Raw genomic sequence first — 16,093 nt, forward strand, 5'->3', positions numbered from 1 at the left:
GCCCAACCACCACAAGTAATTAGTACCTCCTACTAATTCCAAGACGAGTATTGTTTTACATCCCGGATACGCACAAACTTGTCATTTCACAAAAGCTACATAGGATTTAGACTTTGGACTAAGCCAGCCAATTAGATCCGAGTCACTATTCTAATGACTTATTCAGCCATGTATTCAAATTTCAGTTTAAGCTACTGGTCTCTGTAAACATTACCATTTTTTGAACATCGCATAACAGTTCCTTACAGAATATTTACCCGGCCACTATGTTTACTATTAAAAAGAAAGTGTGCACAAAACAATTGCACAATCCATTTAAACAGAAACCTCCTGTGTGCGTCTAATTCAACAATGTAGTATCATAGGTAAGTCTCACATTTCCATAACAGACTATTTTGATAAAACACCATCTGGAAGAATTTGCTTTTGTAGTACAACCAATAACTGTACAGCATTTTCCACAGAAATAGAATACAGGAAACCAACACTCTTGCTTATCCTGAAGCCAAAGATAGGAGAAGGTGGAGTTTGGATCCCCGGGGAGGAAATTCCCATCGTGAGATTCAGACCTGTTGCAAGAAGCCACAGGGGGTTTAGCTCATTGATGTTCAATGGGAACCCAGAGCATTGCTTTGGGTGTACTAGGCTTATAGTAAAACACTTTTTCTTACTACAAAGAATAACAATATATAAAACTGATAAAAGAATAATAAATCGCCATTTCTGCTTTTCTGATTAGACCATTTATTTTACTAGAAATCCGCACTAACAAGCAAGGCTGTGGAGTTGGGTTCAAAAGCAAATGTTGGGTACCAAGAGTGAGCAAATGTGTACCAACTTGGCATTAAGAACTTCATTTTGATTAGGTACTCCCCGAGGTTTGCCTACTAAAGGAATGCAGACATTGCAGTTTTTCTCATTAGAACATTGAAATCAGCTTAGATGCTTATAATAAAGGCTGACCCTCCCATTCAGAAATCTGCCAGGAAAGGCCATAGTGAAAAAAATAATTTCTTTAGAAAGGAATAGGAATGTTAAAATCCTTGTAATGAACATTGATGACTCGGAGGGGATTTTTTTACCCTAACATAAGTAAATCACATTTACGGCAATTAAACAAATGGTGTTGATGAAAAGGTCACCTGAAATGAAGTGTCGAATATTAGAGGCACTTAGCAACTATGCAAAGAGAAATGTAGAGGCTGCATGGAAAATAATAGAGGTATTTGGAGCTTAAGTTTGAAAACATTTTAATCTCTGACCAAGTTCATTAGAGTGAAATGGAGAGAACTTGTGGGCCTCTACCGGGACATGGGCTGAGCCCTGTTTAGTAGAAAGCGGATTGCAGGCATTATTTATTGTATTTATGGGAATCTTTAAGCCTGCCAGAGGTTTTATAAGTCTATGCAGCCAATTTTATGATTTAAACAAATCTATTTCATGGTATGACAATACAGCTTTCTATGTTATTGTCCATTTTTAGCTTAAGTGGAAGAAAACCACAGCCTGTACTGCTTATGTTTTGTGATGTGTATGTAAGTGATTAGCATAAAGGTCCACTTCAAAATACAAAAGGTTATTCATGCTAAAATACCACTAATGCATAAACAGCTGCTCCCAGGTACCCCCAATGCCAGCAAGATGACCAATTGGCCAAATCATTACTCATGTGGTCTTTTCTGAATGCATTACTCCGAGACCATGTGACCAAAGCAGAGAAATCTGGCCGTGTAACAAGGGAACAGAGAAAAGTAGTTTCTTCAGCAAAACACAAATTAATTCCTTCGATAGTAGAGGTAATACAACAGATGCACTTCAGGGAGCCACCATTCTTGTATTTTGTTTATATTAGATGCTAGCCCTAAAAATAAAATGCAATAGTAGAATTGAACATAATGCTGGTTATACAATTCGTTATGTACTCCACAGGCAAAAACTTTGTCCACAACCACCAATATAAAAATCTATTGAATATACATCCAATTACTTTAAATGTCAAACCTTCACTAGAACGTAGATCTGAGCCCGAAGCACGGTCAGGGTGTGATCGATATAAGAGTGTAGGTAGAGCAAAAACATTCTTCAAAAAAAATATTAAAATAGAAACTGTTTGATTGAACCCATGCCCAAAAAAAGTTATCCCATAGAACCTCAGACTCTGGACAGCCAGATTCATTGCAAATATAAAATATACCATAATGTCAGCAGATATATTTTCCATTACTACAATGTAGAACATAATGAAGGTAAAAGTGTTTATCATTCCTTTGTTTAGTTTTTATTGTTAACCTGCAATAAATTGGAATACTAAGAGTGCAGCTTTCTACAAACAATAGCAAAGCCAAATGGCAAAATAAATATCCTAACTTCAGGCGTCGCTCTCCCCCTCCCCTCTCCATAGAGCATGAACGGTGCTGTATGTACAGCATCGTTCATGCATCGTGCAGTCTTTTCTCGTTGGAAAGGATCGTGAAAGATCCTTTCCAACGAGAAAAATTGCAGGTGTGTACGCAGCTTTAGGGTCAAAATAGTGTGTGAGCGATCTCACCAAAATCAGTGTTTGCTGATTAAGCATGCAGCATATAGCAGGCATCACCACTGGGGCACCAGTTCTTGATTAGAACCTCTCCTCCATACTAAGAAGCAGTACAAGCCAGCATGGGATACTTAATACACATTAACCCTAATCAAGCAAAAGCGAAAACCTATTGTACAGAGAGCAATCTACCTCCAAGATAACAATACTTGATTTGCCATTTTGTTAAAGCTTTATTATATAAATATCAAAAATGTTGCAAAGCTGCGATTAGGACTGAGTGGCCCTTTAAGTTTTTTTTCTAGAGACATTACCTACATTGACAAGTATTTCTTTGAAGACATTCCATTCCTTATACACAAGTATGAGATAATGTGGTGAGGAAGACACACAGAGGCAGATTGTAACCATCATAAAAGGAGAAAGAAGAAGAAAGGCTTTTATCTGCTGGTACATAGTGGTGGGAATATCTTTGAGGAGGACAGGAAGGCAGGTGCGAAGATCCAGATAATACTTAGTTACCTGCTTCATGTAACAGAACAAAACAGCTAATGTTTAAAAACAGAGGAAAGATGACCACTTAAAGCAAGTAGGAGTTAGCATGCGTCTGAACAGAAGAAATCTTTGCAATTGGTGTACATTTTAAAAAGTGTTTTTAAAAAAATTGTACATGTGTCAAAAAAATAAGTAAATAGCCATTGACCCAGCAAAAATCCATTGAAGTTCTGAATTCCTGTGGCAAGCCAACAAAGCTGCAGTGTTGTCTGCTCTGTCCATTTTGTTTTTCTGCTAGACTGCAGAACACCTTATCTGATGTTCTAGAGATCCAGCAGGGGAGAACCTCATGCAAGAAAATATCAACTTCCATGCTCTGCAATTCTGCAAGAATATTCCTATTGTTAAACTAAACAGAAAAGCAGAATACGCTTAATTTGTTCCTACAGCTAGCCCTTCCTTCTCAGTGCAAGCACTGCTGTGCAGAGAACTACAAGAGGCAGTTATCAAGATCAAATCATGTAACTGAAGTATCTACATTAAAAATTTGAGAATAAATTGATGCCTTTTAATTTTCCTAAACTTCTACTTTAAAATAAAATTGAAAAGCTCCATGGAAAGAAAAGGTCTTGGGTGACCTTGATTGCACTTGATTATCGCAAACATTAACAGCTGTCTGGGCAAGATGGGCAACAGAGCCTCAAACGTTATTTATTAAGGTTCAAAAAACATTACGGAATGAGTCACTGGCACAGAATTGAACAAGCTAGACAAAACTGTATGAGTCAAACCCATTCGGTTCATGGTTTTATTTAGTGGTTCTGTCAGGAAGCTGGTTTGTTGTGTTCACAACCGATGTGTGCACTAATACAGCTCAGCATCAAACATCTGGAAGCTGAGGCCTCCAGCGCTAACAAACTTTAAAAAGCATAAAGTGCCCCGAGAGATGGGACGTCGGCCGCATGGTGCGGAGCCCTTCCCATTCCGTTAAATAAACTGTCCCTTATTTCAAATGCACTGGAGCAGCAATTATAAAAGGAAACATTGGTATTCACTGAAAATGTTATTTAAAAAAAAAAGGAAATTTAACTGATGAAGCAAAACAGTTTGTGCATGGTGGGTATCAGCTCAAAGGCTGGATTCAAATCCCTTGGAAACACAGTGGGCATTAAGTTTGTGTGGGTTTCTTTTGGGTATTCTAATTTCCTTTAACAGTCAAAACCTACCGGTAAATTAGCTTACTTGCCGTTTTTCCTTAATACGATTAATTCACCCTTCTCCCTACTCTCCTTCACAATGGCAGATGAATATTATGAAGCCTAGCAGCTATGTCTCCCAAGTCCCATCTCCACTAAACAGTGCTAATCAAACTCTAAAATTTAACGTCTCTTGCATCATAGAATGAGGACAATTTTATTCTCCTAAGAAAGCTATCACACCCCCTATATGGTAAAAAAGTGTGAAGACACCTGACCATCACACCTGCCCAACAGTAAGAAACATCCAAATTATAGTTTTAGTTTTAAATATAGAGTCAAGGCATTTCCAGTAAAAGGGAACAATTCATATATTTCCCTTTGGTATGACTTCTCCCATGTGCACAAAGCTAGGTCCATTAAGACATTTTATTGAATTTGGTGTGAAGGAACTCTGCACAGATCACTGACCTCGAAGATTATAGATGTGGATTTGAAGCCAGGTCTTTTAGTCTGACATCAGCACTCACAAATGCCATTTTGGCTTTAAGGATAACTGTACCTATGCACAAACCTAGGTTTTCCAGTAAAAGATCTGGCCATTGTGGCCAGATACAACCTACACTGGTAGTTTTAAGCAATAGTAATGCCACCGCCTGTCTACCCAAGGTTATGGAAAGTATGAAAGGAGGTAAACTTCTGATGGACAGGGGCAAGGATTCTGCTAGTCAAAAAGAGGCTTCCAATATTACAGTCATAGATGACCACAACGCCATCCCCTGCTAATAGCTTAGTTAGTTATGCTTTCATGGGTTTACCAATGGGATGTTTATCAATCTCATTTAGTTGTAATGGTGTCCAAAAAGGTTTGCTGCTTTACAGGACAAGAATGATCATCTTTGTCTAGAATCCACTACTCATATGCACTGAAAAGCAGACCGAATGCTTACGCCTGTGTGTAAGCATGTTTAGCTGATTATATGGAGTGATTCAACACGCACCACTCACCGAAAGCTGAAAAGGCTGCTGTAATATAAAAAGAGGAAACAGAATGTTGTTTATTTAGGCATTATGTAAATTGTCCGCTCGTGTTTACCAAGAATCATTGGCGGCGCTTCACAGCAAGCATACAATGTGTTATCACCTCCTATGTGCCAGTCACATTCTGCATTATTATCTGCATGAGAGTTTCTGTATCTCTATGCAAGGAACCAATTATCCTCATATGTAAAATAAAGTTACCCTACCCTCAGATACAAAAGACACTAATAAGGATTTCAAGAGATTCTGTCACCACAAATTTTAAATCACAGAATAAAGAAGCACTGCTCCTTAATTCATCCTTGCCTGACTCAAGCTGGCTTTCTCAGTAAAATAAATAAATGTTGCAGCAGTTGTAAGAGTGTTGTTAGGAAATCTTTATAAGGATGCCACAAATAAGGTAAAATATATATATATGCTCACCATTGCCACGCCAAACTTCCGCCAGGTGACACGGCCCTTCCCCTGGTTCCTTGCAAAACTCCACCACATCTCGGCATGTTGTCTCTGGAGTTATTGGGACTTCTGTTAATATTTGTTCATTGTTGCTTAGAAACACTGTTAATATTGTCTGCAATAGAAAATACAAACAATTGTTAAATTACATATATTTATAAAGAAGACTTAACGACTGAAGGAAAAAAAAAATGTTCATATACGATATATCAGTGAAAGAAGTTTATCAGCTACAGAAAAACTTGGTGTTTGTGTGTGTCTGTGTGTGTGTCACACACATATACACACCAGGACAGGAAAAGGAAGAAAATAGTCAATAATGCCTTGAAATTACAGCAGGATCTTTCACACCAAACAACCAAGTAAAATATTAAAAGTGGAGAAGAGACTAGATGCAAACTGCCTTGTAAATGTAAAAAGGTGACCAAATTTATCGCACAAACTGACATTCATTAACCAAGAGCTATGTCTGCTCATACACACAATAGGAGTCATTCAATGAAACAGTCGTACTTCGTGGCCATCATCTCATATATCAGGTTGGATATTATTAACTAACTAGACACGGGAATTGAATGTGGTTTCCTTGCAGTGGATCTTTTGCAATCAATGAGATACCAAGCCTTGTTCTGTACTGTGTCTATGCGCAAGTGGTAGTAGCCGGGCTTTGTTTTATCAGGTCAGAGAAGCACAGTGGTGACACCACCAAAATCACAAGACTAGCAGTCAGACAGTAGGGTCCCAATATCACACACAGATAAACAGCTATAATGGCTGTCAACAACCGAACATCAAGGATCTTTCACATACAAGTAACTGTACTGTCCAAAGAAAAAGTACATTTTCAGAAGAGTATCCTAAAACACAGCAGTTTTTCACTTTCCGAGTTCAGGTCCACTTGGAAAATCTGCATAACTTTTTTGCCTGTCAGTGGTCTTTATATTTCATTACAGAGATATAATAAGAAAATAAGAAATCCCCTGACCTAGAATAGCTACCCTCATTGGAGGAGCCTGTTCACATTCTGTTGCAGCAACAACCATGACATTTTGGATTCCTTATGTTCACCAATGGTGAGACCCCAAGTGGGAAGCAGTCAGTACAAAAAGAAAGAAAAAGAGTAGCACATTTTTTTTAAAGATAGAACATATCATTATTCTTTCTTACTCTATTTTTCCTATGTGTTTTGGAAAATGAATCAGGAATAACGGGAGGGGTTATTATTCTATGTAATGTGTCATGCTGTATGGTATGTTAATGTCTACATCACACGTTTCCCACGTGACAGTGCATTATGCACATGCTGCATTTACAGGTCACAATTAAATATGCAATTCATTGCTGCTAGTCACAAGTTAATAAAGAAAGCAAATTACTATCCAATTAAAAAGCCGGATAGTGTTTTAATACTGAAGTATAGGACGATAATAAAAGACAATATTTGATTTTGGTTAAAACAACTATAACCAAGCAAAAGAAACTATTATTATACAAATCTGTTTACAGTAACTTCCTTCAACCCAGAATAAAGGGAGTCAATAATAATCATCTGCTTTGAACAATATTGTTGATACAATTGCTGATGGGAGGAAATCATGGGGAAGGCAAAAGATAACCTCATCAGTGCACAGATATACATTCAATGTGCAATTACCAAACTGAAAGTGGGTCCTTGCACTATAATGCAGGGCGGTCCAAGATCAGGTTGGTTCTGCAAAGTATATATAGTAAATGCTGGGGTCTATTGTCTGGCTATATGTGTGATTTACAAGAATAACTTCAGAAAACTACAGATCTTCTAGCAGGTAAGAATGCTAAATACAGACTACATATTTGGCTTTTTGCCTCGAGTTCTACTTTATTCAGCCGCTTCATCTTTAAAACATTTTGCAGCAGTTTTGTCTCCATGTACTGAAGCTGTACACCAGACATAGCTTGTCTGACTCCAGAACTAGGTCACCCGAGTTGATATGTCTTCTCATGCGTCACAAAACGATGGCTTCACAAACATTTGACTTTGTTAGCCAGCCTGCGCTCATGACACACAGCCCAGTTTAACTCAATAACGCCTTAAAGTAAAGGGGTAAAAACATGATGGATCTGTTCCGGGGGAAAACAGAAAATAGGAAAGTCCACCTAGCTGGTAAGTAACTGTAAGTAGGCCATGCACCCAATCGACAAAGGATTACTGGAGAAATACATAGGTGGCCAATGGAGTATGGAGACAAATGTCTGCCACCATTGCCCTCCTTCCAATGTGCTTGTCAGACTGTCTCTGGCTTCAAAGCTTTGTGTTTCTGAGCCAGGACAAGTGTACCCATTTACTACAATAAAGTCTGAATTTTTACCTACGTACTTGTGCTGGGAACCATAGCCATGGAGCCATATTCCTACAGCTAAATTCATCTGTTGCTATAGCAACCGGACTAGGCCGTAACTTTTCCAGGTTCACTGCTCACAGTCTATTATTGGATCAGCAACACAATACCACCTATGTGTTCTCCTTGGTTACTAGAAAATCGTACTACCGGTATGTAACTATGTACCTATGTACAGATACTTAATTGACAATATAGGGCCTGTGTTGGACAGACACCTTATATTTTTATAAGTGTTTGCTAGAAATAAAATGGCCCTGAAAATAAAAATGATATCCCTTATTTTCTTTGGGTGGGCACTATTATTAGCAAATATCTAGCTTGTGATTTTTATGCTGCTAAATAATTGCATTTCCATGTGGACAGTAAGACCTGGATCACATGACACATTTTGCTGTGGCAATTTGATGCGGCTACAGAACCTCACAGTTGGGTTATTGTTGCAGCCAATAAAAGCCCTACGTCACCGCTATTACAGTTATTAGCAGAATGACTAATGCAGAGTTTTAAGCTAGCTATAAAAATCGGCGATATGATTTTATCCAACCAAGCTACCGATCTAACAGCTCAGAGCTGCACAGACCACTGCTGTAACCGGCTACAGCACAGACTCCATAGAAGATGTAAATCAGAGAAAATAACCAGAAAAAAATCTGTGTGATACAACCCTTGCAGGCATTGCTTGGTTCAACCATCCCCTAAAGCAAGGGCACTCCCCACTAGTGTCAGAAGTTTTTGATACATTTTTGTTACCAGGAAACAAAAATAAACTGAGTTATTTATAAAGTAAATTTAAAGCTGGAATAAAGAAACTTTTTTCTTTTACTTTTGATTATTTAGCCACATTTACAGGTATTTCCTGGTGAAGTTTAATTTGCTTATATTTTGAATATCCTGGTTTCTCCTTGCTACTCATCAACATGCTAATAATAAATATGTTTTTGAAACAGGGACATAGTCTCTAAGTCATTGTGCTTCTTCTTGGATTGCAGGCAGATCATAGCTCGTGAGAGGATGCAGCAGGATGAAGAGTATAGGTACCTGAAACAGGAAGGTAAAGGTGATGCTGAACCTCCATGAGTGAATATAACTAAAATCCAATGAATGAAAGGGTGGGCTAGGGATGATAATGCTGATGCTAAATGTCAAGCAGCCAAGAAATTATTTAGTCCCTACTCTACTTAGCATAACTTCTAACACACTAAGACGCTAACAGTGTACAGGGGGACCGAAAGGAAGTCTGTACAACTTCAAGGTACAGACTACGTACACACATGCAATACTTATCGTTGGAAACGAACAAAGAACGACTGATCGCTCGATAATCGATAACAAAAAAAAGTTAAGAACGAAAAAGATGAATGTTGCTAGAAAAAAATGACCGTCCCAGCAGATCTGATTGGGGACGCTCGTTTCTTATCTATTGTGTGTACGGTCATTCAGGGATCGTGGATGTTTATGGGGTACACTTTCTGGGGTAATCATGACTTTCTTTCAATCGTATCTAGTGTGTATACATTATTAGTGGATTATTTTTGAACGATCGTATTGTTACAGCATGTACAAAATCATGCATTATACGATTGTTCAATGTAATTGTTAATAATTGCTGATCGGATGTTAATCGTTAATTTTCCAACGTTAAATATTGCACGTGTATGTAGTATATTGTAGTGTGTATGTATAAGTCTAGGGCTCAGCCTTAACAGTACCCCTGCAAATACCTCTGTCCTATCTCTGCATACACATCCATACTACAGAGGTGCACACCTAGGTTTGCTATTATTAAATTATATGCCATTAGTCCCTCTAACTATATTTATGGGCAAGACTTAGGGCAAGTTCAGATCTGTTTCGGGATCAAACAATCCCGAAGACTTTTTTCTTTGTAACCAGTGGGGGGAAAAAAACTTCACATATTCGTACAACATAAGAATTACAGATGTTCTGCATCACAAAGAATCATGAAACAAGAAGCAGCAAGAAGCACATTTATGCACTGGATTAGATCTAGTACAAGTTGAGTAAAGTTAGCCACATTTTTTACATTTGAACACTTTGAGCGATTACTGGATTAACTATCAGTTTGCCAAGTACTGTCTCCTAGTTTGCGTTTTACTTAATATCATCAAAGCTTATCCAGTAATCGTTCAAAAGTCAAAATTTTTTGGAATACTGCTTGAAAACAAGCCAAACTACAAAAACATTTGCAGAACATGTACTAATCAACCACAATGTCAAGAAGCCCAATGTTAAGTATCATACAGTTATAAATAGATTGCTGTAAGTGCCTGTTATTTTAAGTGATCATCTCAAAGTGGCAAGCGATGAAAACATTAACACTTCCTGATCACAGAAACACAAATGTTACACAGACACTGGGAACATATTAAAGTGGCAGGATAGGAGCTAGGAACAGCTGATGCAGAACTTCCAGTGACATATGGAAAAGGGACAGGAAATAAACTAAGAGCAGTAAACAAATCTAACCAAATCAATAGGAAATGTAAACACAAGAAAACACAAGATGTATGTTAAAATATCCAACAATCCTTTACTTAAACCACACTGCAAATCCACATAACACCTCTAATGACAGAGTTACATATATTTCTTGAGGGAATATCCCCAACAGGACAGTCATTTTTTTTTTAATGTCAGGGGTAAGAAAAATGATTGTAACAGGTGATCCCATGGTATGATTTATACTTACCTCCTTTCAAGGTGACAACTGTAAAATTGTCAATTTCTCACCGCATTCTTTTCATGTCAAGTCAACAGAACAAATAGAGATGCTTAATTTCCATGCTTGGGGGCTTACAATAATAAAAACCTGAGCTAGGCCACTGTGCTTCCTATCCACCTTTGTTTGTATCCCCCATTCCTCCCGCCCCTCCCTCCTATTCCCCGGCTTAGCTTCGTTTTTTCTTTTTGACTCATTTGACTTTGACTTGTTTTCTGTTGTTTATTTATCTTTTGTTTCCGTATTTTCATAGTCTATGGGGTTTGATAGGCCAGTACAGTACGGCCACTGTTTTTACTGTTACTTACGCCAGAGTTTTATGTACCATTATCGGATGTACCTATCACCCTGTATGCTGTGTTTACGAGATGTTTTGCTGTATAAACCTGGTTGTCTTTGTATGTGAAAATGTTCAATAAAAATTCAGTTTAAAAAAAAAAAAAACTTGAGCTAATGAAAACCCAAGGCTTTTTCAAACTATTGTGGTGCCATTTTAGCCAATGCAGGACATAATAAATCAGTCCATCAGAGAAATGCCTTCTGTTACCCTTTGTACCTTTACCCTTATATACCCAGTATTACATTTTACAATGTTCAGTACATGTTTTAACCCATGTTAAAACATGTTTTAATCTAAACCCAAAAAACAAAAACTTAATACATTGTAGCTTACCAGTCCTTAGATTTGGTAGTTACAGTGGTTTTCTTTAGCAACCCCCACTTTTAAGGACCTTTAAGAGATAGTATATTCTTGTCTTAAAGTTTAGACACGCTTTTAAATTAGGAGATTCTGTATTCTTTCAAAAGAGACAGAAATGGGGCTTTGTGGTGAAACACCGAAGATAGAGAGACCCATGAAGACATTTACAACTGCAGACTTTGAAAAACGAAACAAGGTTTTCAGATCTTCCTGACTGCTATTCCCTCCAGAGACATGAATCTTTGTCAAAATAGTCAACAATTGCAACCCCAAAGCAAACCTGATATGACTGATGTACATAGGCCTCAAGCACTTATTACATGGTAATTATGCCAACGATGGCTTTTGTAGTTTGTCTATGTACAAGGATTGGAAAGGTATGGGACAAGCCATCATCCATTTCAGAACACTAAAAAACAAACCCAGTGATCAACATAACTAGCATTTTTCAGAAGGCCTAGGGAAGGGAGAGGGGGGTCAATCCTGCAAGCTTCTTGCATAAATTTCCTTTAACAATAATTGCCACCAACATTAAGCTGCAATGAGACTCAATGTCTACAAAAGCTGCACATAGAAGAAATATACAATGCAACACAGAACATGGGTGTAAACTTTTGTCTAAAAAACCCCGCCTAATTCCAATATCAAGGCATACTTGTGCTTGCAAGAACCCACACTTTAGTCCTGTCTCACACATACATTATTTTGTACCGTATTGTGAAAGATCAACAATCACAAACTTTACCATTACCATGGCACAACTGTCATCACAACGGTACACTGATTGATTTTCCCCTTAATGTTTTTTTATTATATCATCTCAAATCTATTCTTTCAATCAATTACCAGAATTCAAAGTATTATTCACCTGCTTGACAACTGATCTGAATTACAATCAATGTTATTATGATTTCTATGACACTGACACAAAAAATACAATGGGTAATGGAAAAAAAAAAAAAACACTTTCTCCATCATTAATTTTTGATCAACATTTTGCACAAATATTGGTAGTAAAAAAAAAAAAAAACATCTAAAATATTTTCAGGAAATATTGGTGAGTGTACAGTTGGTACTAAAAGTTTTAAAGATTTTCATCACTAGACTATTTGGAGAACGAAAACTTTTAAAATTCAATAGTGCTTGAGATGGGAATTACCTATCTTTAACCAAATGAAAATGGAGTTTATAGTACACTAAGCAGCAAATAAATAAATACATTATATAGAAATCTATAGGATCATTTCTTTCCAAGATCCTTGGTGATAATTGTGATGATCTCTGTGTCAATCTCAAGTCCTCTGTGCAACGGTCTTACCTTCTTCAGGATGATCTTTTCTTTTTTTCTGTTCCAAGATTTTGAAGAATATTTTTCACAGGGCTGGCTCTTGTCTTTAGGTTTGTTTATAAGGCTCTGCAGGATCATGGCAAAATAATTCTTCATGTGTAGGTCAGTCGGTATAGAAGTGCATTTACAAAAATTTCCAAATCAAAAAGCAACAGCCCTGTAACGGAACTTGTACTATGATCCTTCTGCCTCTTAGACTGCTGGTATCTGGCGCTGGCTGCAGCTATGCACACTGATAAGGAGCATGGAGGACAAAAAGCAGGCCATGGATATGACAGCTTGATGATACGGTGGATTACGGTTCGCCTAATTAGGCAAACAAGTGCTAGCAGAGATGTGTTGTGCAGTGTACATTGCTTGGCATTGACAACACATGGGGTGGAAAGTCATTCAGAACAAAAAGACCTGTAATGTTTACTGGCATCCAAAGGCCACAAATAACAAGAATGGTTAGGAGTACTTCAACGATCTCAGATTTTTGGCTCAACATAAAAATGAAGCTTGAGGCGAACCAGTCATGTCTGGACCTAAATAAGAATCCAAATATTTAGTCTTCTGTCATTGTAAACCCGTATTCAGCTTTAAATCAGCCAGACACCAGATTTAAAGGTGGTCTCGCTTATAAAAGTAGTGTTGACCCCAGAACCGTGCAGGCATCAATAGAATGTCAATCAGCCACAGTTCAAGAACGGTTATTAAACTCTAGACAAACCCTGGGGTTTCACAGAACCTTGGTTGGAATGGATGATTGTTCTAGACCAATTTAGAACCTGTAGCAAACTGATAAAGAAATCTCTCTAATCTCCAGCAAATATGGCACCAGAAAGATGTACTTCAAGTCAATAAAACATTTTATAATATTGTAATATTAGAGATCTCAGAGTGGGCTTCAGCAATGTCAAACCAATATCCCAAGATATAGTGCACGTTAAAAATTTGTGTTAGATCCATCAGATAAATTTTACGATTCGTAAATAATGAGCTACTCTCAGTGTGCATTTAAAACAGCAACAATGTTCTCAAAGACATCTAGCTTTAAACCTTTCCTCCCCAGACTGATCTGCTCATCCTTCCCTGGAATCCAAGTTATTGCCATCATGGACGTTCAGCATCCCATGTGGATGTTACCAAAGCTTGTCAAGCCAGGAAACCAAGTAAAGTACTCTGCTGGCCATACCCAACAGCCATGGGCCAACTGCATGGTTTAGAGAGACCCAATGACGAGGACACTGAATTTAAAGCAAACTATGTATTTAAATCATTTTATTAGTATGTTGATGTGAAGTGAAAGGGGGAACCAAGAATGGCAAAATTTAGGAGAATTCTTCTTTAACCTTAATAAATTTCTTCTTGAACCTTTGAACTTCAGGGTGTGCCACTATCATGCTAGGCCCCTGGGGGGTAGGGAAGGTTACAAAAAAAAAAAAATGCAAGCTCTTTGATAGTGCTCCCCTTCACTATTCTCAGCGGTACAGCCCTGAAATACATGAAGGATTTCATTACACATGTTAGGAGGGTGTGTAGATACATTAGCCCAGCTGTAAAAACATTCAGGGCTTTCAGCTGACTTCAGGGACCAGTATTCCAATCTGACCTCTGGTGCAGATGTACAGTATATCTGATATTGGCTGGTAGTTCTCGGCAATACTCCCCTTTGCATTCAAAAGCATGACTGCACTAGACAATAATGCGATGAGACAGCTCCAGGAAGGAAGAGGGGAGGTGTGGCACTGCGGCCTAACAAAACATTCAGCCTTTGTGTAGACAATCTATAGATTCCGCTCGAGACTGGATTGCTGTGACGCTCGAACATCAAACTTTGGAGACATACTTTGTTTAATAAATAAAAAAAACCCTAATGTTATATGAGTAACATGAAATATCAAGCAACCAGAGATTTTGTGCACGGCAGCTTCCATTTTCCATGCTTCCTCATCCTCCTTGATAGGGAACGTACTCATGGAAATAGATAGCAATAAGTTTTTTCTTGACAATTTTAGAAAGTTTCATATTGTGGCGAGAACAGTCAAAATGTATTAATCCGGAAAGACACATTAAAATTGAAAAAAAGTTGACATTTGGTTGCCAAGTTTTAATTTTTGTTTAGAATACTTACCCTCTCTCCCTGTCCTTGTGACCCCTGCATGAGGGGTTTGGGCATCAAACTGTTTTTGTTGAAGTGAAAGGACCCATTATGTAGAATTCTGCAAGTTGAGCTCTCCCCGTATATATCCATATTACCTATCAAATAAAAGCCTCCGTAATGACATCATCATCTCTTAACTAAATATGACTCGCCTTCACACAATATCAACACTGCCATGATTTTTTTTTTATGATCCAAGAACAAAAATTATGGAGTACCAAAGGAATTTACTACTTGTAACACATAAACAATGACAGTGTTACATTCTTTCCGCAACTGAAGAATTAATTTTATTTAACTAACACTATTCTATTTTGTTACCTACAATTACAAAATGCAGTTCTGTGGTCACACCTTCAGCAAATTGTTCTCTACTATTCGCCAGATGCTTTTTATAACCCCAAGTTACCGCTTTAAAAGTAATTGGGAAACTGACCTAGAAGACCTTACGAAGGAGATATACAATGATGCCATTAGAGCAGAGAAACTTGTTTCTCTCAAATTATTCAATAAGCTTATACAGTTATATGTTCTACAGAGATGAAACCCAACACAAGCTAAGCTCAACAAGTTAATGTGTTTGTGTAGTCCTCGGTCCCCAAAATATTCTACGAAGGGCATCTATTTTAATTTGCTATGGACCTGTTAAGCTGTTTTTGGTTACCATTATCCAATTTACCTTGAAACCTGTTCTTTTTTTTAACAATAAAATAAAGACCCTGCATCTAAACCAAACCATACCAGTCCTAGCTGTTACATATGAACCTTAACTTAAAAGAATTGCTGGACCCCAAAGGATCATAAGAAGTTGCATTTATCACCATGCTTCAATTTATCCACTATTCTAGCCAAAATATTGACCTCATCTTTTTCTTAGCAGGCTACTACTTTTTGGTATTGCCAAAAAAAAGTTTACATTATTATTGCAGATCAATTTTTCCTTGGCACAGGAATGTAGCAAAAAAAAGGGAAAGTTATGGGATTTCCTTATCACTACCTTATTTGCTACAGATTGAACTCTACTCCTTTTTATGTTTTACCTCCTTTTTATTAT

General features: G+C 37.6%; 1 protein-coding gene across 1 annotated transcript in view; it reads right to left on the reverse strand.

The window, feature by feature from the left end:
- Window positions 1-13,108, reverse strand: part of PPP1R13B (protein phosphatase 1 regulatory subunit 13B) — a 53,060-nt gene extending 39,952 nt beyond the window's left edge. Inside the window, 3 exon segments of the mRNA XM_072427662.1 lie at window positions 5,236-5,253; window positions 5,662-5,839; window positions 12,864-13,108. Coding sequence (XP_072283763.1) covers window positions 5,236-5,253; window positions 5,662-5,839; window positions 12,864-12,989 — 322 coding nt within the window. The 5' untranslated portion in view covers window positions 12,990-13,108.
- Window positions 13,109-16,093: the final 2,985 nt, after the last annotated feature.

This window comes from Pyxicephalus adspersus, chromosome 12 (assembly GCF_032062135.1).
Source record: "Pyxicephalus adspersus chromosome 12, UCB_Pads_2.0, whole genome shotgun sequence".
NCBI classification, from domain to species: domain Eukaryota; kingdom Metazoa; phylum Chordata; class Amphibia; order Anura; family Pyxicephalidae; genus Pyxicephalus; species Pyxicephalus adspersus.